This window comes from Telmatherina bonti, assembly GCF_933228915.1.
Source record: "Telmatherina bonti genome assembly, chromosome: 3".
NCBI classification, from domain to species: Eukaryota; Metazoa; Chordata; class Actinopteri; order Atheriniformes; family Telmatherinidae; genus Telmatherina; species Telmatherina bonti.
Genome location: NC_136621.1, coordinates 20,502,742 through 20,527,692, shown reverse-complemented (window position 1 = coordinate 20,527,692; position 24,951 = coordinate 20,502,742). Strand labels below are relative to the sequence as shown.

General features: G+C 35.2%; 1 protein-coding gene across 1 annotated transcript in view; it reads right to left on the bottom strand.

Moving 5' to 3' along the window:
- Positions 1-24,951, bottom strand: part of LOC306774371 (dolichyl-diphosphooligosaccharide--protein glycosyltransferase subunit TUSC3) — a 66,960-nt gene that overhangs the window by 7,973 nt on the left and 34,036 nt on the right. Inside the window, exons 4-8 of the mRNA XM_079264393.1 lie at positions 23,854-23,994; positions 18,976-19,116; positions 18,611-18,700; positions 5,085-5,148; positions 2,287-2,361 (exon numbers count right to left, since the gene is read on the bottom strand). Of these exons, the coding sequence (XP_079120519.1) occupies positions 2,287-2,361; positions 5,085-5,148; positions 18,611-18,700; positions 18,976-19,116; positions 23,854-23,994 (511 nt within the window). The remainder of the gene's footprint in view (positions 1-2,286; positions 2,362-5,084; positions 5,149-18,610; positions 18,701-18,975; positions 19,117-23,853; positions 23,995-24,951) is intronic.

Here is a 24,951-nt window from a genome sequence, read left to right as displayed (position 1 = left end):
GCAGAGAATGAAGTGTATTGAACACACGATGAAACAGAACAAATTCCCATCTGTATTGCTACTCTGCAGTCAGACATATTCAGTGAAGCAGCTACACCCTGATCCAAGAGCGGTGGAGCTCCTTTACTCAGAGACTTTATCCTTAATGCTTTCCTCAAGTGGCTTACGTCTGTGGAGATGTCTAGACTAAAGCGGGATAATGAGTCAAAATGCAGCTCAAACCTGTTCAAGAACAACTTCAAGATCAAGGACGACCAAAGCAGAGGCTTTAAGATTTTGCATCAACTTATGGATTTAATGCAACCTGAGTGCTGCAATCATTAAAGGCACCAAGAGAAATACTAAATAGATGAGACACAAACCTGAATGCTTCGACTTTTTAAATTTCTTTTAAATTGTTAAGTTGATATCATTTGTGCCTGCAGATGTACTACATTTAAAACAGCTGCAAAGCAGATAAAGTATCTGCTCCACAGACCAAAGCTCCTATATTGACATTGTTAACTTGAAACACATATATATATATATATATATATATATATATATATATATATATATATATATATATATATATATATATATATACAGGGTGTGAAAATGAACCTTCTTCAATATTAACTTTAACAATGGGACCCTTGTGCCTGTAATCAGCCAAAGATATTGAGCAAGGTAAATTCAGTTCTGATCCAGCACTCGACTGCTCCTACTGCTAAAATTTGCTCTCTGTGCTGTATCTCCTTACAGTCTTACTTTTTTACTGACTCAAACTCCCAACAACCTTTTACAGATCCCATTTAGCGATTTCCTTGATACAGCACATTTAGGAAGTCCATTTTAGCATGCTGGTAAGGCCTTTGCCTCGGTTAGTCACTGAGTGAGAGCTTTAATACGGACATCGGTTAAAACAGGAGCTTATGCTGGATTCAATGAAGTGGAAACTACAGCATACTCAATTTTTAACACACACCAATTAGACCTGATCCTCAGTTTGTTACTTTACCATTAATTGATTCAAATTGCTTGTAAAGATATGTGTCTATAGTGACATGTTGTGTAGTTTGGACATTTCTGTGCTGCGACATCATGTAACATCAATTGCAAGACATCTTTTAAGGAATCAATTGAAATTAGAAGTTACTATCCATAAAAACTTTTGGGTGGGTGGGTTCTTCACAGCATAAGAGAAACACAAGAATTTGCACACAAGAAGCTAAAAAAAAAAAAACAAAGACAGGGCGAGAGTATGATTTATGGGGGCTTGGTCAAGATGAACAGAGAAAAGATGGAAGAGGCCTGCCAGAAACTCTGTAGCGCAGAGAGCTGTCTGCACATGTCAACCCTACAAGCTAAACATTATGCACATGTGCAAGTTCAGTATAGTAGTGAAGGAAATAAGTCTTGAGACAGTTTATCTTAATTGTCAAGTTTAAACATCCAAATAACTCATGCATGAGAACCTTTTACTGCCTCTTAAAAATAAAAACCAACACACACCTTTGCATGGAGATATTGGCTACAGCACAACAAGCTTGTGCTTCATACGGTGAAAACAGCAGACCACTAAACAGCAACATACAGGTAAGAGCCCCTGTATTAGTTCTGATCATTTCTGCCAAATATAATTCAAAAGCAAAACTCAGGATAGGCAAAAATATCTAATCCAAGCAGTTCTACTTGTTTAGGACCCTTCCGTTGGGTCCCAATCTTACCAATCCGGATGTACGCTGTCCAACCTTATAATTCCAGGCGATGACATTATGCAGTTACATAGCTGATGCATCTTTGCTATATCATGTACAGTATGCACCATCTGGCAGGTAAGTTACTCTGGCGAAATGGAACAGCGATCAGGGTTTACTAAACCAGACATCACCAAACTGTCCCATTCCTTGGTGGGAACACTGCTAAACAGTCCTGCATATCCTCCCAGTACAACATGGGATTGTTCTCATAGCTAGCCAATGAAGGTTTTGACTCTTGGTTCAACCTGCCAAACTGTAAAAAGCTACCTAAATACTGCAGCTTGTGCTAGTTTTATATTAATGTATAGCTTGTATAATTGTGCTCTACAGGAATGAGCGTTTTATTTTGTGACTCTGTTTCAAGCCCTCTAACATTTACAGAGTAGCCTTTTGAGGCGGATTTTAATGTGCACACATGCGGCTTGAAGAAAATAAAAGAATTTTTTAAAAAACCACTTGCTTGTTACATATTTAGTGGCCTAACAACGTGACAGACACGTAAACCTTAAACTCTTGACAAATGCTTTAAGCAGAATTTACTTACTTCTCCGCTTGCCAACATCCCCCTTGGAGGTAGCAGCTTCGTTGAGCAGAACCATCCCCATGGTAATTGCAGCATCTGGGACAAGGTTGTCAAGGAAATGAGACGAATATGAGGAGGACAAAGCTGCATGTTCCCACTGACCCAGAAAGGTTGGAGGACATACGTATACACTCACAATTAAGCACATTCATATACCTGTGTAGAGCAGGACACTTTGGAAAGAACATATAAATAGTGTACAAGGTTTGAACACAATACCAGGAAACCCTTCAAATTTTGAAGCTATTCCAGGCAACATCACAACAATTGATATGATTTCAGTGCATAAACTTCATCTTTTGATGAAACTGCTCCAGTTAAGCTCACCAACTCGCATATGGGTCACAAAGCCTTTAATTTGTCATACAACTTCCTATGACAGAAAAGTAAAACAGGAAATCACTTTCTGCCTTAACACTGTGGTAAAAAAGGAGAAGTTGACTTCTGAATTGACTCTAGGGTGCCGGTGCTCCTTTCTCCATATATTTATTCAAAAGAGGTGAGGAGATCACAGGGTTCTTCACAGCAACGCAGAGCTAGCTTAAAAGCTTTTATTCAAACTACAGAACTAAATCTGCAGAGCAATACTGCAGCGGTTCCTTACCCTTGGAAGGAAAAATTCATAATTATTATTCAATTCAATTATTTTTCCAGAAGCCCACACAGTAAAGTAATGTCAACTCTGCAGAGATAAATGAACAAAAGCACAGGACACACATCAGCACAAATACACTTTGTGTACCTAACACTCACCAACCAAAGTTGCCACGTCTTTGCTGTTTAATACAAAAAACACACTTTGGTATTTATTCACAGCGATTCATGAGAAACGAAAAGTTTAAAAAGAAACGTTTTGGTGTGGGCTGTACTCCTTATATTTACAAGGCTTCAGGAAGAATAAGTTGGTATTACATAATACAGAAAAAACATTGACTACTTTAGTTTTTTGTTTTTTTGTACAGGATATAACAGGATTGAACTGAACTGGTATCTATGGGCTTGTATGTGTGAACAGGAACAATGGGGGGTTTATATACGTTTGCCAGACTACATATGGGAATCACTTATTGCCACTAAATCTTCCAGTTAACTGGGCAGATGGGTGGATGTTGAGGGTTTCCTTACACAAATGACTCGTTCAAGTTCTAATGATTAAGGTAATGAATTTTACTTGGTTCGGATGCATTCAAATATGAAACTATCACTACTGTGTTTTAAAGAAAGGATGAGGTTTGGATGCTGCAGTGTTGCTTCATTCTTAAAAAATAAATAAAAAAATTACATAAAGCCATAAAGATTTTATTTAGATAAACCCACCCTACACTGTTGCTGAACAAACAACTAACAGTAAGTGAGGTCTTACTAAAGTCTTCTCACACAATATTACAGCTGTTGTTATTTAGGTAGTTCTTGTTGACGGCTCTTGAAAAGGCTTAACAATGACCTTTAAATTTCCAACATTTGTACACGGTGTCTGACTGGATTAGTGGAGTAGTTTTATTACCTTTTCCAACCTGACAACTATCAACAACTCTTCTTCTAAGGTTCTGAGCATCATTTGTGATAAACTTTACAAACAGGTTGTGAAATTAGGCTGTGACCGAACCCTTTCCTTCATATAAAACAAGAAGCATCATTTACGCTTTGTTTTCTTCTGACTAACGGAAATTAATTCAGATCCATATTTACCCTGAAATGAACTACTATTCCTACAGGTTTGCGTATTTTACGATCACCTAAAAACAGGATTGAAACATTTTCCTACGTGTATAAATAAGTAAGAGAGGTTGTATACATTCGTGATTATGAAAAAATTACAATGGGTTACATTGATCCATGCAGAAACTGCCTACATGATGCTCATTAGAAATATTTATACCACCTGCATATACAACATGGGTAGGTGTGTTAATGTTTCAGCAGTTATGTTTGTTTTATCTCGGTGTACTGGTCATAAAATGAAAAAGTAAACATTGTGAGTATGGCAAAAAAAAAAAAAAAACTTCTCTGCGGCAAGTGTGACCTTGTACTTGTTATGTCCAATGAAGACAAACATATATATATATATATATGTACATATATATATATATGTACATATATATATATATGTACATATATATATATATATGTACATATATATATATATGTACATATATATATATGTACATATATATATATATATGTACATATATATATATATATGTACATATATATATATATATATATGTACATATATATATATGTACATATATATATATATATGTACATATATATATATGTACATATATATATATATATGTACATATATATATATATATATATATGTACATATATATATATATATATATGTACATATATATATATATATATATATGTACATATATATATATATATATATATATATATATATATATATGTACATATATATATACATATATATATATATATATATGTACATATATATATACATATATATATATACATATATATACATATATATATATATATATATATATATATATATATATATATATATATATATATATATATATATATATATATATATATATATATGTACATATGTACATATGTACATATATGCTGCGTTTCAACTAAATTAAAATAATGTGTTGTCCAGATGAACCTGCACATTTCAAAGAGACTCAAATTGCTCTTGATGAATGATTTTGTAGAAACTGAATCAAATAAACAAGTTAACAAAGAAAAGAGAAAATAAATACAAGCTGATAAAAGGATACTTAGGAGGAGGATGATGTGAGATTCAGCCACAAACTGAGCTTGGCTGCTACCATGAATATAGCTCTGTTGGAAACAAGACAGGGAGAGAAACAGACATTTTAGTTTGATGTTATTCTTTTCAACTGATCAATTATTCATCTGCAGACACATTTTTTTTTCCAACACTAATTCGTAAACTTTCTGTGAAGACAAAGGAAAACAAAGTTAGGTTAAAATTAATTTTCCATCAAAAACTTTCAATACTTTTGCAGTTCGGTATCTTCTAATCCGACTTGGCACCTCCTCTGACCCATAAAAGATGTACAGTATTAAGACTTCACAGTCTGCATTTGGAAGGAGTTGGACTAAGAACACCCCGGTATATGTGAAATGTGGCAAACATTGTATATATCATTTCAAGACAGAATGTTAAAGTTCACCATGCTGTTGAGAAAAGCAGGGAATTCTGATTATGAAAACAGTCTCAGCATGATATGGCTAGTGCAGTACAATTTTTTTTTTTTAAATTATCATTTGAACTAAATTTCCTGTTACCACTGTCTTTAACTTCCAGATGTTCCAAAAGAAAAAATCTGAGTGAGAAATTAGCAGATGTGTTTGCAACAGATTTCTGCCCAAAATAAATGCTCACAGAAAGCAAACTCTGCTCCATGTAGCACAGTCGAAATGCTGTATGTAAAAACAGTAAAGGTGTAAAAGCAAAGTCCGAGAGAAACACTGGAAACATGATTTACAAAGGCCGACATGACATAAAAATAAATGATTTGTCCATCTCTGCAAAAATTTTACTCACTACAGTGTAATTCATCTCCTTTCATGGTTAATTACTGCTTCCACAGACACAAGGTCCTGCAAGTAAACTAAATGCACTCTTTTTTGTAACCTGGTGCCAATAAACACAAATAATTACTAATACAGTGTAAAGTGGTTTACATTAAGCAAAGACTGAAAGCTTAATGTTTTTTTTTTGTTTGTTTTATTTTGTTTGTTTGTTTGTTTTTTGTTTGTTTTTGGATTTTGACTGTGTTCGTTCATGTGTGACCTGGCAATGCAGGCAACAACTGGAACACAGCTGTTATCAAGAACTTTCCACCCTCACTTCAGAAGTACAGGTCTGTTGTCTTTTTCATTACTTTTACATACAGAAAATGATAATTAATCAAACACATATACATTCTTAATGGAAGCTAAGAGACACTTTTATTACTTGTTTTGATGTCAGTATCTGGTTCTGTGCAGAAAAGGAACCCAGGCGACAGTAGTGAAGATGGTGTAGGAGTCTGCACATCTCTTAATACAATTGCTCCAGCCTTTCAAGTCCTCTAAACCAACAAAGCCATAACTGGAGAAGCCTCAACTCAGTCTGGGGGAATATTAAGATTTCTTTGGAGGCTTGCTCAGTGGCTCCAGAACCACAAGACACCATTTAACCACATTTAATCCAGAAAACTCAGCAACTGTGTTCACAGAATGAATAATAAAGACTGAAAAATATCATTCTTATTTTATTGCATTAAAAATTAGTATTGATTTTATTTCTGTACACCAATAAAGGCATTGCGTTTTAACGAGCTGTTTTTTTTTTGTTTTTTTTTTACTTCAGCTTTACATTTTATGTTTAAAAGTCAGATGTAGAAATGTGGATATGGTAATGTTGTGTATTTACTTTAATTCAACTGCTTTTGTCCTGAGTGACTGCAGCAAAGTTACTATTTGTTATATAAAATAGCAAAACCATATATAATCGCCTTTTACAGTTATTTGCCATTTTAATAGCTTTATTTCAGAATTTTTTGGGTATAGAAGAGAAACTTCCCTCTCATTTCCTCCAACAGGTAAATGTACACAATCCTGCTAATAAATGTTTCTTGCATTTTGTAATGAAAACGCATTTAAACAGACAGGTTCCACGCCAGGACGTTGGATCAGAGACGGGGGAGTTTGGAGCTTCATCCTTCCATATGAGCACCTGAGAAATGAAAATGAGACATTTTATTTTCAAAGTAATAAGTAATACCTTGCTGTGTCCCTGTTCTTTTTCTATTAGCATTGTAGCAGCATTTCCACATGTGCAGCTTAACAGATACGTTAGAACAGCATAAAAAATGGCAGGTGATGCTGACCTATGTAAACACGGGTCTACATAGGTCAGCAAAAAGTCTCATCAAATCGCAGCCAAACCATGACACTGTATTTATACATATTTACCTTCATGTTATTTATCTGTAAAGTAAAATGTGGCTAAATCAACCAGAGATCTGTCATGTGGAAATCACGACATTTTCCAGACTCCGAGTTAAAACAGCACATCGAAATAGGCTAATTAATTTGGATAAACACTGACGGTAAATAAACGTGCTGCTTTGTGCAGCTCTGTGTCGTTAAAATGCGTGTGTGTTCATCTTGCTGCCAATAAGTTTGTTGGGGAAATATGATACAGCAGTCAACATTAGTTCATTTTTTACATCTCTAACTTCAGATTTTATTAAAAGTACATTCCTAGTTTAAAAATGGTCCAACACAGAATAAAACTGAGACATATTAACATGAACGACATGCTTCGTTGTCAACATGCTATCTGACTTTACAGCAAGGTGAGCAGACATTAAAATGATGACTTTACCATTCAGAGACAGTTTGTTGTCAATGTGCTTCTTCCACCATCTCGGTGTCTTCTCTCTCAGGCTCAGAGTCGGGTTCAAACATAAATAGTTGAATTCAGAAAGCTGCCTCTGTCAGTTAGCTGCAATCAATAGCAGTTGTTTTTTTTAATTTTTTTTTTTTTTTATGAAGAATCGGACGTACTTCCGATGCTGAACTTCCAGCAATCAATAAGCAAGCACTGCATTAACATTATTTAAACTACCATCTGCATTTATCAAAATCTTGCATGAAATCTCCCAAGAAACGTTTTGTTGTGTATAAATGGTCAAAACAATCAATTTCTAAACATTTTTTTGGTTTAATAAGGTTTTAAACAATTATTTAAAAACACTTAAAGGAAAGTGGAGACATGAAAAGATCGGGTTATGACTCCTTTAAGAGACTAATAAAACAGGCAACTAAGATTCATTAAGAATGGCTTTTACAAAGTGCAATGCTCATGTTTCAAACTGGAAAAGTAAGATTCTAATACGATCTTAGAGCTCAAATTCGATTGACATCTGTCAGTAAGTAATGGGCAGAAGCAAAGGAAAACAGAGTAGCCGTCTTATGGAAATGAAGCAAACTGGAGATAAGAAAGCAGGTCTTTCTGCAGATTATTAGCAGCTTAGTTGATAGCACACAGGTCTGGTTTTCTGCTCGACTGGAATTGCATATAAGGATGAAGAGATGAGAAGAAGATGACAAAAGAACTGGAATAAAGAGTGGAGAGACAGTTTTGCTTCAGTGGAGAGAAATGAAGAATTTTTGCACTTAAAAGCAAACACAAAGATGCAAAGGCTTAAATTGATTTTATTCAGCATTAGCTTGTGTTGTGACAGAAGACAAGAGGCAATCTTTATTGACTGACAAGTCAAGGCCATTCTTTCAGCACAATGTTTTGTTTTTTTTTTAAGCTTTATTTGCTTTATTTAGAAATAGGTTAAAGATTATTCCTTGGATTCCTAATCACAATATGAAAATAGCAAGTGCAACTCTGCTTCACTTGCTGCTGTAGTTAAAACCTTGAATGTGTTTGGATGTTTGGAAACGGATGAACAAATGTGGAAAACAAGAAAACAAGCCGTTGTTTGAGTTCCCTGACAAACTATCCAAAATGCACATTAAATTCAGCTGCAAGTGTATCACAATATTTGTTGTGAAATATTATGATATGAAACTGTTAATTATTCATTCATTCCATTTTCCAAACTGTTTAGTCCAATTTGGGGTCATGAGAAAGCTGGAGCCCATCACAGCAGTCAGCAGGCGAGAGGCAGGGTGCACCCTGGACAGGTCACCAGCCTATTGCAGAACAGTCACTGTCAACTTCATCAGCTGTTTTGCAAAACCTTTTTCCGTCCTACATGCTTCCAATTTCCAGTCTAGTATGTTCAGGCAAGGCCATGGCATATTCACTCTATTCAACTAGAACTAGTTTTCAAATGAGAATGGGAGGCAGATCTATCAGGTCCCTTTCTTGCAGAGTCAGCTGTCAGTGTGAGTTTGGGAAGCAGACATCTTCCTCCAGGATTCAGCTTAAAAATTTTCCCTTTAGCTTATGGTTAGCAGTGGAAGGGCTGACTCAGACTGCACAGACTCCTGAAGGTCCTCCTCCCATGATGCACTAAGAATTTATCATCTTAATTCAACTTAGATTGTTGCCGTTGGAAGTCTCTACCTGTTAGGGGGGCGTTTTTCTCTCTGCTGTAACCGACTCCCCATGCCTCCTCAGGAAGGAAGATTATGTAAAAAGAACTAAAGATCTGGTGTAAGCCATTAGATGTATATAACTATATATATAACTTTTGAAAAATTCTTACATTTAAAAAAATTTTGTGCGAAATTCAAATGCTGCTTAAGAGATTTTTAAAGTATAATAAATCATAAAAAATATAACAAAAACAACAAAAAAAAGGAAATAAAAATAAATGCCTGATTTCCTTTTTCTTTTGTAAAAAAAAAAAAAAAAAAAAAAAAAAAAGAGTAAGCAAAAGTATGAACATTGAAGCCTTTTACCATTTCATATTCATATATTTAAAGTTTACAAATGAATATTCAAACTATCCTTACGCCCAGAACAGTGTGTCAGTGTAAAACTAAATAGATAATACCTTCACCTACACAGTAACAACTAAGCTACATTAAAATATTAAAAACAAAACAGGACAGTACAAATAAAAGTCCACACTATTTTCTTCATCCTGTATGTATTTAGTAATATTTTTAAATAGTCTTTTAAATGTAATTATTGTTTTAGATTATTTCATTTAATCGCTTAATCTATTCCATAATTTAACTCCATGGTTTAGGACCATGAAACATGTTTGTTCTTACTGTTTTTTTTTTTTTTTGTTTTGTTTTTTTTAAGTCATTTGTTTGTTTTTAACTAAATAGTCCTTGTAAACCAGTGTTGCTTTCGCTCCCCTGAAACAACCCCTGCATACAGGGATGTATTTTTGATGCTTTAGCTCAGCAATGCTTTCAAATTAAATAGACGTTTCTGACAGATGTAATTTGGATCTGTCCTTTTATTTAAATGTGTCCCCCCATACTACTCATGATGTCATGTATGAGAAAATGAAGGAACAGTACAATGTGAATTAACAAAATAAACTAAAACACACTAAACTATGCAAAACTCAATGTTAGAATAATTAAAAGATGGATAATAGTATAAAAGAAAAAATTGTAACACACTGAATACCAGTAAACCTTAATGGATAGAACCAACACCTTAAAAGTAGAATAAACTGTCCAATGAAAACAACATAAAGTTGAAAAAATATTTATAAAACTGATTATTTATCAATACTGACAATTTTCTGGATATGATGGGTGTAAATTTCCTTAAAAAAAAAGAAAAAGAAAATAATAACTGGGCCCAGAATGTTTAATGATTTACTTTATCTTAGTATTTATTAACCTGAAAGAAGCTCCGCCTAAACTTTATTAGTTAATGTCTAAGTGATGTCTAATAATTACATGGAGACAAAATGTTAATGCGGAAAAGTAGGGAAGAAAAATCTTTTGGAAGCAGTGACGTGTAAACAGTGCAAACTGCAAACATTACCCCCTCACTCGCATGAAAAGAAATAGCAAAGAAAGGCTGAAAGCAAAAGCAACGCTTAGGGGACGGAACATTCCTCAATCCAAGGCTAGGCACTTCCAATTAATCTGATGGATTAGAATGCAGGACTTCCATTCATTAGTGTGCAGAGCTGAGAGTGTGCATGTCTGAGTTTATCTACGGAAGCATGTGTATGCTGAAAACCAGCAGGTAAATGTTTGCTGTTTAGGAAAAATTTGTCCATGCGAGGAAAGTGTGATTGTGTGTGTTCATTAGAGAGTTGTGCTGAGCTGACACTGAGATGAATTCAAGAGTTCACCCAGCAGACACATTCTCCAACTTGCACTCTGTCAGGCTACCAAAATCAGTTCCTACGCTGGCAGATAAGTGTGCCTCCTCTTTAAAATGCCTGAGCTGTATATATACAGAGATCCCTCATAAAAATAAATAAACGTGAAAATTTCACAATATGTTGAAAAACAAAACATGAAATGTGTACATACAATGAAATGTAAATGAGGAGCGTTTTTGCAGCTCTGCTATTATATTAGACAACACCACTTCAGGCAAAGGTAGAACTAGATGATGCGCCTCTACAGCATACAGATTTAAATCACATTATTTACAAGGTCAAACGCAAATTTACTCCATATCTTGCATTTAGTTAAAAGAATGAATGCTCCTGTTGAACCAGTTATTATTATCGTTATTATTATTATTATTATTATCATTATCACTACAATGTCTACCCAAGCAGCAAAGGAAAAAAAAAAAGGAAAAAGCAAGGACAGTTATCGGATCATAACAATCTCAAGCGTACAGCCATATCTCAAAATGTCCTCTCCTTCACAATTAGTGTGGCAATAAACAAACCTGTGTGTCAAGTACCCTTGGAATTGATGGAACATATCAGTTTATTTGTGTACATTGTAGGACCTGCACCTTTACTATTGCACACACATACATTTTGATGCTCAAAGGACATATTGCATAGGTCTAATTTTGCGGCATAACTGACATCCACACCGATAACAAAGTTACAAAGTTAAAAAAAAAAAAAATTTAAAAATGTGCAGCATATATTCATGAGCTCTTTAAATGAAAATGTTGTAAATGCATGTGCAAACACTGACTTGGAGATAAGACAAGCGCAACTTGGATCCCTGTGCTCATGCATCCATTTAAATGCATTCATATTAAAAGCCTTACATAACAACTACATTAAATAGCCCGTCTGTCAGATTTTGACAGAAATTATCTTCAATGCACTGGCAAAATATGCATTTACAGAAGAAGGCCAAAACCATCTCAGGAGGCTAAGAAATACAATTTGATGAATCCCACGATGTGTCAAATTCAAACCTTTAACACTCAAACGAAGACAGGAGCACAAGTGCCAATAAATGTCATATTATGCAGATCTAACACTTGGCAGTAGTTAAAAGCTACGTCAAGGCTGAAAACTTAGAGATTTGAAAAGTACACATAACTTGAAACCTTCCCCTTTCTTGGTTTAACAATAAAAACACTGGTATGTTGGCTGTAAAGAAATGTGGCCCAGATAACCTTTTCAAATAGTCACATCCATCCCTTTCCATCCTGTATTGTGTACTTGTGTGTAAAATGCATGTCTGAACATGCGTTTTGGTTGATAAAAGGTCAGGAGGCACTCAGACAGGCAGAGGGATAAATGGAAAATCAACAAAGCAGATGGAGCAGTGAGGAGGTCAGGGTATGTAATGGACTGAATATGTGCTTGGTTTATAAAAAGAAAAAAACAAAAAAAAAGAAAGAATGTTTGTTTTGTCAGACATTGCAGTGATAAGAAATACCTCAAATCGGAACTAATGAATTTTTCTAGCTTAAAGTATATATTTAGTATAGTCAGACATGTACTTAGCCAAAGGGAGAAAAACATTTTTATTTATTTATTTTTTTCCAGACTGACAGCCAAAATAATCAAAAACTCTCAATTAAATGAGCCACATCAATAACAGAGAGCATTAGCAAGAACAGCAGAGGGACTGCTGCTGGGTTCACCAAACCTTTCACTTGTGCAAATGTAATTGTTTACTTTCAGGATTCACATGTGCTTTTAAAATCTCATTTACTCACAGCTCAGTGGTTGCACACTCCAGGTAGAATTAAGTTTAATTACTCTCGAGTCATTTAAAGCTGCTTAAAACTTGGCTTGTTTTTTTTTTTTTTTGTTTTTTTTAACTTCATTTGTAGAAATAGATTACTTTTTTTATTTTCTCAATAGACTATGGGGGAAATTAACTATTTATTACTAGTAGAAACTCTGTTCAAGCATTTAAATAAATATAAAATAAAACAAATAAATGAATAAATGTGGTATAGAGGTAAGGAGAGGGAACATTAATCTTTACATCTAGCCCTGTTATATATTTATTTATAGGCTCAAAATTGAAATAGTATTAGTATTTCAATTACTCATGAAGATTTATACCTTAAACTCTGGCAACAGAATTTATTTCAAGTTGCACCATTTTTAACCACTGAAAAAACTGTAAGGATTTGCACTTGACATGACTGAGCTGCTGCATATGATGGTGTGCAACATAAGCTTTAAGAAGACATTGGCAGAAATGCTGATGAGACTGGAGGCAATGACTCAGCTCCATTTAGGAGTAATGTAACATCCACTGTACCAAAACCTTTCGCAGCTCTGCGTTTTCTTTGTTGTTTTAGTTGTTTATTTACTTTTAATTGACAGCACAGTCTCACTGCTCACATCTCATACCAACCCTGAGTACAGGATTATATGGCCATGAGGATGTGATGCACTAGCAGGTTGATTTTCAAGATTTTTTTTCTTGTGTTTTGGCAGTGGTAGTTTTTCAGGACATCCAGAGTTAGACAGAAGGCTGTAAAGATTGCTGGGTATTGCATATGTATAAAGCATTTCCTTATTATTACTCTTACCGTGGTGAAGGCTGTTTTTATAGGCTTTTGTTATTCTGTTAGCAGGGTAACTAAAAAGTTATGGATGCATTTTGACATAACTGGAAATGTCAGCGTTGGATAAAGGGGTAAGTGATTAGATTTTGGGGGCAATCCAGATCACTGCCTGGGTCCAAGAAGTTTTTAAAAAATGAAAAGCCCTAGCTTGCAAATAAAACTGCAAGCTACGGCTGCATAGAGTTACTTTTCTTGCTTTTTCACTGTTAACATACTGTTCGTGTGTTTCATATACCTTTTCTACTCAGTGCCGGCTGTGTGGGGCACAGAGTTAGGTTCAGTGCCTGAAAGTCATGCTTGGCATTGCATGGTCTGAACAAACATTCCCACCAGAATGAAAACTTGCCAGTACCGTATTTTCACGACCACAAGGCGCAGTCTCAGTTATGGGTGCTATTTATGTATTTAACACATACATAAGGCGCACCGGATGTGGGCATGGTAAAACATACCGGTACTCTAGCTTAAAACATGCTTGTTTGTGTGTTTTAAAAAAGGCAGCGGAAGAAAAACTGAGTTTATTGACGAATTTATCAATGTTTTCATGTTGTTTTTTTGATCGATCCTCATTCACAAATCCATCAAAGTCCTAATCTTCTGTATCCGAAATGAACAGCTGGGCTAGTTCTCCATTGAACACGCTGGGTTCCCGCTCGACATTGTCAGAGTCAGTCTTGTTGCGTTGTGGCTCCCCATAAATGATTCAGGCTTTTGCAAAAGCTCGAACAAGCAGACATGTTAGCCCAAACATCCACAATCCATTCACAAATTGTGACGTAACTTGCCTGGCCCTGCATCCCAGTCTTAGTAAAACTGTGTTCGCCATCTGTTATCCATCGCGCCCACGCCGTTCGAAACTTCACTTTGAACGCCCTGTTTATACCAATGTCCAGCTGTTGGAGTTCCTTTGTCAAGCCCGAATCGGCTCGAGTCTGTCTTCCAATTCGGGCCACCTCGTCTTGTTTCAGTGGAAACTCAGCTTCATGTTCTTGACTTGGCGAAGCTCATTGGTCCATTGATCTTGAAGTCTCTTACAGCTGCTCGATTCCCATGTTTGTTCGCGTACCTGATAGCTTGTGGTTTGAACTGTGCTTTGTGAGCGTGTCTCTTTGCAGGTGCCATTTTAATAAGGGGCCATTAGCCAAACCGATGTTGTTTTGCATAATGCACATACCGGCACTATATACCTACTGAGGGCATGCCTTTAGCGTCTTCTTCCATGCCCACACTTCCCCCTTTAACGTTCTCATGCTGCCCTCTACGCGTCCGCCCTTTATCTATATAAGCAGCGTGTCGGAAACACTCTCAGTCAAGCGGAGCGCTCATCAAAGTCACACAGCAACATTTATAGACTTTGGAACTCGTTACACACATAAGGCGTTATAAGGCGCTTTGTCTATTTTGGAGAAAATAAAAGACTTTTAAGTGTGCCTTATGGTCGACAAAAATATGGTATCTTAAAAAAAGGCCGCTATAAACAGCTGCTAAAAGCTATAAAACAATCATTATTTATCACTTGGTAATATGAAAATGCCATTAACCACCCGCTTAACTTTAAGGTAGGACACTACTCAACAACTGAACAATTTGAACACTGTCTTATTTTTCTGTATATAAAATGAAATTTTTGATACTTAAATACTTAGTTTATGCAATTCCAGTTTAAACAAAACGGTTTCCAGTTTGCTGCAGTTTTGTGAGAATGAGGGAAAAGAAATGTGCTTTTTAGGAAACTGAACACACATTTGTGTGCTGAAACATGTATAAAAATACAGAAACTTCTGTATCTTATTTTGTTATGAGGAAAAACTGAGCAGGCATACTGTCCTGGCTGTTCAGTGAGACACATATTAGAGTTTCATCTGCTTCATTGTGCCATTTGCAGGTTGACAAATCCTTTCAATATTGTCTAGCTGGCTTCGCTCTCTCATCATTTTAAAGGAATTACACTGTCTGGGGAGACAAGAGGATTAGAGAAAAAGGGGAAAGGAAATAGTGTCAAAATTGGGTGGGAGAATGGGGTGACAGGTATCTTTTCAATATCATCTGCCCAGTTTTGCCTCTCAAATTGTCACTCCCCACTTAGGTTGTTTGAGTTGCTCCAGCTATCCTTGATACTCTAGCAAATATAATAGAACAAATGTATGTGCCACGGACATGCTAAGGTGCATATTCACAGCGGAATTATTTCCATAATCTTCTGTAATGCCACAAGGTTTATTCTGTCCAGTGTTGCAATCATTTTTCAAGGTCTTGTGTTGATGATGGGAGAGGCCAACCACTGTGCCAACTCTTCTCCAGCACATCCCAAGGATTCTCAACGGGGTTAAGGTCTGCACTCTGTAGTGGCAAATCCATGTGTGACAATGATGTCTCCTGCTCCCTGAACCACTCTTTCAAAATTTGAGCTCAATGAATCGTAGCATTGTCATCTTGAAATATGCCCGTGACATCAGGGAAGACGGAATAACCTACTCATTCAGTATGTACAAGCAGTCAGATGACCTCAATTTTTTTGGGGGGGGACATACTGTTGCTGAACCTGACAGATTGCAGCAACCCCAGATCATAGCCCCCCCCTCTCATGCTTAAACAGTAGGCACTAGTAATGATAGCTGCATGGCTTCATCCTCCTCTCTTCTTACCCTGCAACAAGGTAAATCTGTAGCCAACATTATGTTCTATGATCTCCAGCAAACTGAAGCCTTTCTTTTTTTGGCTAATTTGCCTCCATAATAGGGGGTTTTCTCTTTAACTGTCCCATTTTAGTAATTTCCGCAACTCCTTAGATGTTTTCTCTGCATGATAGCCAATAATTTGACCCTTCTCAAACAGACTAACATCTTTCCCTTGACCACAAGGTGTGTCCTTTTGTTTTTTTTAATGAATGGATGATGAATGAGAAGCTACTCACTGCATCAGCTAGGACAAATAATTTGTTGCCAGCTAAAACACAACCACCCATGCAGTAATTATCTAATGTGAGGCTCTTATCTATTTGCTTGATTACATCCAAGTAGCGACTTTTTTTGGATGAGCCATTTTAGGCTGTACACACCACGCTAACTAGGCTTTTGTTGCTGAAAAGAATGATTGATATTAAGCAATGTAGAGGAATTTACTGAACTTAGTTCTACAGTACAACCAACCCCAAAAACAGTAATCATGGCAGTCTCACATACACTCTGCACTCCTTTTGGCTGGACACCTGAATATGCGTAAAATACTCTGAATGCAGCCCAGCATCCAAAACTGTGATCTGATAAACATTCAAACAATATTATAAAGTTGACTGTAATTTTATAGTAAATATGTTTTCTATTTATCAGTCTATTTATTGATGATCATTTTCTTCATTTCAGTTCATGATATTAAGTCCAGACAGAATTAAACAAAAAAGTTGTTACATAAAATCTGTATGTATGTTGAAACTCTTTTTTTTTTTAAATAAGAACTAACCCAATATAAAATGTTTTGCCATGTCATGCCAGTGAAAGTTTAAACACACTTTATTATTGAATCTAATGGGAAAATATGTCCAAATCTTTCACTCCTACTGTACATGGTTGTTTTGTGTTCTAAGCCTTTCTGGGAAATTACCACTTAATTTCTGTAGATAATGGATGTTAAAGTTTCTTTTTCCTTTCCTTTTTTTTTTTTTTTTTTTAATATATCCCAAGACTAGGATAATTTGGTTTCTGCTTGCTCAGTAATAAATCTTGTATGACCTGCTCACCTATACATTTAAATAATATGCCTATGGCTACTGCCTCTGCAAGCTATTGAATTAATTTCTGTCTATATCTAAAATGCTGTTTTAATACTTGACTAATTCAAAGTTTTAATGCTGCTCTAATCGCTCTGCTTAGTTCATGCAAACGCAGGAATAAGAGAAGAGGGCTGACCACACTTCATGCTCCTGAAGGTTTCTGTGCAACGTGATGACGTGCAGAGATGGAAAATATGGACTGTTAGGAATAGGCTCATTGAAAGGTTGGAAAGAAACAAATAAAGAGAACTGATGAAAAGTCAGGGCACAAGCAAAGTGCTAAGCAGAGGAGGAAATGCAGTGTTTGCAAGGATGTAGATGATGATGATACACCTAAGTGTGCTCCTCTTTCTGCACATTTTTGTGAGTCTGTATGAACTGAGTTTCCCTACAGCAAACCTACACCTGTAAGTGACCTCAAAATTACTCAGATTGTTAGGATTTTTATCCTTCTATGTGTGTGACGACGCAAATCGGACATTGTTTCCTTCGTGCACTCTAAAACTCACTGTCATTATTCTGCATCCATTCTGCTTCCCAATTTCTAATTACCTCATTTCCACAGTGGTTTATTTCTTTTTCATTTTTTTCCCCACCAGTTTTCACTAAATTTCTAATTTGTTTTTACACATTATTCAACAAACCTAAATGATGACCACCCAACTCATATCTGTGTGAGAGTGTCTGCAACATGCTGGGAATGAGTGGCATTAGTCCAATAAAAACAAAAAAAAGAAGGCAAAACATAGTGAGAAATATTAAAAGAGAGGAGACACAAAGAAACGGAAGATGCAGGTAAGTGAGTGTATTCTTTCAAACAGATGCTAAAAGATGCGAAAACAAACATAACACATCGTAACTTGCAGTACTGAGAAAATATCCGTCTCGTCCTATATAACGAATGAAAAACACATTTAGCACCTATAAACACAAGATAACTGGGAAAAGACTAAAGATACAGGAGCACTGACAAAAAAAAGACAAGGATATGTTGACAAAGGAGAACATAAAGATATGGACAAGATATGAATGACAAAACACAGAAAAGACAAAACTCCTACCACTTGTCCATTCTGTGGGTTTTTGTGGGCGTAGGGAGGACCACGAATGTGATTCCACATCTGACCTGATGTCATTGCAAAAACCACACACTATAGCAAAGATAGAGAAAGAAAAAGGGAAACAGAAAAGAAAAAAGATTATTCACATTAACAACATGAAAATATGATAGAAATTTAATACAGTTTTCACATTTTTTTTCATTTCTTTGAAGATTTACATTAGTACGTAATACTTTAAATGTTTGGTTTTTTTACCTGTTTATTCACGCATTAGATGGAAAGCAAAGCTGATATTTCTCCTTGTGAGTTAATATATTTAAAACAGAGTTAGTTTGTCACAGAATGGCTGTTTCATATATCCTTACCAATGCAGCCATGGCCCATCCAGTCTTGTTATATATGAACTCCAAGTTATTCCTCCGCAGATACAGCAGACCTCCAACCAGAGACACTAAGAGAGCCAAAGCAATAGTCCCGGAATAATTAGGAGGACGGAAGACCCGGATCTGAAGAGATAAAGACCAAAGGAAGCCATTTAATATACATATATCAGATGAAAGATACATTCGACATGTTCAGGTAAAGAAAAAAGGAAAAAAAAAGAAAGAAACAGGTTTGTTAGTTATCTATCTGAGGATGTTTGCTGTATTTATGCTGATCTTTGCTCCTGCTCTGCACACTCCAAGTAATGGATAAAAAGTTTTTTTTTTTTTTTTTTTCCCAAATAGACTTTTAATTTTCAAATCACTGTGGTGAAGATTTTTGCCGATAATTTTTACTGTTTTCAGATGACTGTCTTCAGATGACATCACCATCCACACTGCATCTGAGGCTCGAATGAGAGGATTCACAACAAGCAAGCTAACAAAACGCAGAGAGTGACGGACGAACAGACATGGATCTTTTCCGATGCCAGAACAGGCCATCTACTGGCCCTAACTCCCCTCTGGATACTGGATTAGTCCAGTCCACAGGCCGGAAACGGGATCACGGTTCTGAATGAAACCTTCTGAAGGTTCCTCTCATTAATGCAATGAGAATGGCTGGCGTTTCAAGGTGATATGATTTGTTTTTTATGTTCCAGGAACTGTTTAAAACGACAATCAAAGTTATCACTATCGGATTAAAAGATTCTACAATCGGTTACTTAAACATTAATAATTAATTAACAACATAGTTTCCCTACAATGTTTCCCTTCTTGACCATATAGCTTCAGGCTGAACATCATATTTACACATTTTCAGATTGTGTTTTGTTTTTTGTTTATTTTTCTTTTCTTATTTTTGTTTGGATTTCTTTTCTTTTTCATATTCCTCATATCATTTAGCCTGTAGATAAGTTAAATAAACATTCACACTTATTTACTTAGTCATTGTCTGTATGGTTTCACAGGGTCATGATTAGGGTTAATTCAAACTAGAACTTACGAATGAATTACTGTAATGACTTATTTATTTAATGAGTGAATTATTTAACTCCATAAATGAGATCATAGCATCCTTCTTAGCCTGTAGCTGACATGTACAGCTGGAATATAAAGGTTGGTGATCCTGACGAAAACATTAGTATTTATTAGGGGTGGAAAAATCTAATTGAAAAATTGAAAATTGGGATTTTTTTGCTTAAAAAAAAAAAATAAAATCGATTTTTTTTTTTATTAGAAATATATATATTTTTTTTTCAAATAAATAAAACTAACCCACTATAAGTTTTTTTTTTGTCATTTTTATTGTTTTTATTGGTCTTTTTACTTGTCTTCTTGGGCATTATAGCAGCAGAATGATGATCTGACTACTGTGGTTTTTTTTCCTAATGGAAGTCAAGAAAAATGATGAGCAAAGATTTGTTAACATTTTTGGTTTCTAATCTACAAAAATTGCAATATTGAAGAATTTTGAGAATTGCAATTTAAGTCGAATCGCCATGCAAAACATTGAAATTGAATCGAATCATCACAGCTCTATTATTTATGTAATAATAATATTTTGCATTAATAAATGACTATAAACCACTGCATTTAACACCTTTCCTTTATTCCTTTGCTGATACTACACAAGTTTGCATTGAGTTTTGCCATGTTGAACAGACAGGAATTTTTCTGCTTACACATAGGAAGAAATGCAAAAGCTTCATAGTCATATTATGAAATTGCTGTATGAAAATATACCATTTTTCTGCATGTGTCTATTTGTAACCATGAAGCCAAGGAGACTGAATGTTGTTCTTATCATAAACAGATGCAAAGTTAACATGTTTCAGAAGTCACAACATGAACATGTCACCAACAGGGATTTCATCATCAGTAAAAATGTATTAAACATCTGCTGCAATTAAAAATCAGAAAAAAAAGGGAAAAAATGTGTCTTAACTGTGCAATTTACAGTGAGTATGATGCTAAATGAAAACATTTATTTGTATCTAGGTAGAACTTAGAAACTCATGTCCATGTGTTTCAGTGAAAACTTCTGGCGCTGTGTCCTTTTACAGACGCTGCAAGGTTCAACTTTTCATATTCTGAAAAGAACCACTGAAAAAAATCTGAAAAGCACTCGAAAAACGAGTGATATGTTTGCAGTTCAGCCATTCAAGTCATCTTTAATAAAATTCTATATGCATGGACAAAATCAAAATACGGACTTTCATTTTCATTCAACATATTCAGTCACACAGATATAGGAGCCTTTTTTTTTATATAGAAATGAGTGTTTTCATCTTATTACTGTCCTTTCCTGTTCCTAATTCATGTTATGAAAAATACTAAAGTGTCTGAAATCTTCCACTTCACACATAGCAAGTGTTTCCAGATGCATGTTGAATACTGATCCATCGACAACTAGATGGCTAGGTTGGGTCTGCAATTGCAAAGTTGACAGGCTGTCAGGGAAAAAAACGAACAAACAAAATTAACAGTAGGTGCTAGAAGCCAATACTTAGCCTTTAAGGTGTCAACAGTTTATGTCAAAGGGTTTCATGAACAGGTACTTAATACCCAAGTAAGAAATACATGAACCGTCTTGTTCTTTAAACCTAAGTAAGATTTTACAGCATCTGATTTTACAGCATTAGCGTGATGGAAACTTGTCCCGTAAGACGTGAAACTGACAAACTCTGCTTGTACTGATAAATACTAGTCTTGCATTGAATTTGGAATGAGTGCATAGAGAAAATTACATTAAATGGAAAAACCTCATGGAGACCCACCGGAGATTCTGCGTATAAGTACGGGAGGTGGATTGAATCTTATAACTGTATAAACAGAATACGGTCAAGCACGTCTCAGAGTTACAGCAGCCTCCATTCACATGTGCTGGATATTAGTAAAAAGAGAAAAAAAAAACATTTTCAGACTCAAAAACCAGTGTCTGTATGTTAACTGGCAAAAAAATGACAACAAAATGAAAATAAGTGTGATACCAGCCATAAATAATGTACCTGTCAGACATTTGCTTTGGGTTTATTCCAAGGTTCATCAACTCCAGAACAACAGGAAATTAGCAGTCATTGTGCTCGGTATGTTTGGAGCAACATGCACATGTCAATCAAGCTTTTCAGACATGAACTATATAAAAATGAGCTCTATTGCTTCATAACGGACAGTCTGGGTATTTGCACTGACATTATTTGAGGTAGAGTCACTGCTGTTCAGGGGAACAGATTTTACTTTTCAAACTAAGAGTCAGTAGAGTAACTGTAGCTTACATATCTACAAAACGCGGCATGTCTAACAATGTCATATCGCATCACACACTTATGCTGATGTTCAAATTATGTTTCCTCAGTGTGCAATAAATGGTGCATTTACATGCACAACATTACTCTGCAAGACCTGCTGACAGAATTTATGTTATTGTTATAACTGGTTAGGGGTCTTTGCACCTGCTGGCAATTTTCCTTTTTGATTCTGTACATGTAATGTAACTAAATTAGAAGACTAAAATATCATTTCCTGTCAAAAGCAGAACAAAGTTTTAATCTCAGGAATTTCTTTTCTTTTTTGGTTGCTTTGTTTTTTGTTGTTGTAGACTATCGGATATGAGCAAATTGATTATTTAATTCCAGAAGGGGAACAGGTGCTCTTTACTTAGTGCAATGTTTCCTTTTCATGGACTTTGAGATGTGTTTAGTCTGACCTTTCTCATCTCATCATCTGGGACCAGTATATATAGCTTCTTCCCAGCATTTCCATTGTGTGCATTTTTAATTTAACATTGTCAGAAATTATCAAAATCAAAAGGGAAAAATTAGTCAGCATTACTTTCTAAACATTTTTTTCTCCATTTCAATCATGTATTTATTTTGCTTTTACCTGCCACTTCCTGTCTATAGACCACTTCCGGACCCTTTTATTGTCTTGCTCTGAAATATCTGGCCCAGATAAACATGTCATTTAGGAGCCTCGTCCAAAATATTACTTAAATTCCATTTTACGGTCTCTGTTAAGACTTATAATGAAATAGTTTAAATAAAAAAAAGAAAAAAAAAAAGATAAGCTTTTACATTTAATGCATCTCCCTTTCTTCCTTTGTTAAAACCTGGTGCCCACTTAACCATCTACAAAATGTCCTGCTGTAAATCTAATGTAGAGTTAAGCCACTACCCTGAAGCAGGAGCGGGTAGCAGGTGTCTACTGAGCTCCCTACACAGCCAGATTTTTTTCTTTTTCTTTTTGATGCCTTTAGCCTCAAGCAATACTGACTAGTAGCTCCCTTTGCAGCCTCAACAACCTTGTAGCACATGCACAGTATTATTTTGCAACACCTGCTGACAGAATTTGTTGTGAAATTGATGGAATTTAATATTAAAGCTTTATTGTATGAAGAGGACGCCTGGGTGTGGAAGAGGCAGTCCTTCTCAGACTACTTGAAAAGGAGCATTTGACTATCTCGAAGAAGCACACATTTTTAACATGAAAATAAAAAACACCTGTCAGAGGATTTAAAGGACGTTCATTATTTCTGCGCTGAATTAAAAAGTTAAATTACGTGCAAATCAATTTAATTTCTTTTGGTCATCTGTAAAAATAGGATTTTTTTTTTTCATAAATGCACAAGATTTTTCCCAGATAAATCTAAATCAAGCAGATTATCTGGAATGTTCTACAGTCATTATCAAGAGAATAAAAGGATCCACCATGGTAAACCCCTTAAACAAGGTATCTCTATACAGCTATATATAAACATGGCAGCCTTTTTTTTTCCTTTTTTGTGCAAATGTGCCTGTGAGTGGTTACATTATGCGTTACCTGAACATCAGTGCGGTCGGCAATCCATTTAGCCAGCTGCTCCGAGGCAAAACCAATCCGTTGCAGATCAAAAGTATCAGCCCTCTTCGGCTTTCCCTTTGCAGGGAAATGCATGAAGGTTGGAGCACTATTCATGTTCAGCTGGAGAGAAAGAAGAGAAAATAAATTCTACATACACTGATATACTGGCCTAACAATGGCTTCTACCAATATTCAGTTTCTTAACAGCAATCAGCTGGTCTGCAGACAGGATAATGTCAAGCAAATGCATCGACAGCTGTACTTGCTCGGACTTGGTTTTAGACACATTTACCTGAATTTATTCATACTTAATGAAAGATAGTGAGATAAAGGGCTGAAAAAACTTAAACTAACTTTAAAAGTAGGTTTTATTTGTTTTTTTTTAAGAATTTATTTTGAACAAAAAACAAACAAACTTTAAAACAGAACAAATATTCATTACAACAAACAAAACAAGCTTCTTATGTTGAAAAGGGTCTTGGAAGAAGTTGAACACTTATCTGGTCTAAAACCCCCTCATAAATAATACCCTAACATTATACAGGATCTCTGAAAAGTAATGGACATTATATTATTACATTACAACACATTACAACATTACAATAAAATGTAAATAATAAATAGTGGTAATACACACAATAAATCAGAATAAACAATATACATTCATTTCAATCCATATTTGCATCATAACTTTTAAGTATCACACCTTTTATCATTTGTTTGTTCTATTATTCTCTGAAAATTGGGGGGAAAAAATGGAAAAATAAAGACAAAAACAGGAAGTATGTATTATAGGTTTGCTACTCTTTGCATTTAAGCTTATACTTACAACAGATAAAAGTAAAGAAAAACAAATACAACAAATGATTCTTGTACTGTTTAGCCTTTAATAGAGATTTCTTCTTCTGTCAAAGTTTACTTTTACATTTATAAAAGATTAGTGAGTGAGATGCTGGTTAAATGAATGAACCTTTAGCACATTACCAGTGAGAAGATTAAGCATTTAAAGTTTTATGGGATCTATGTGTAACACACACAGTAAGCTCAGTAGTATCACAAAGAACTAAATGCAAGCCA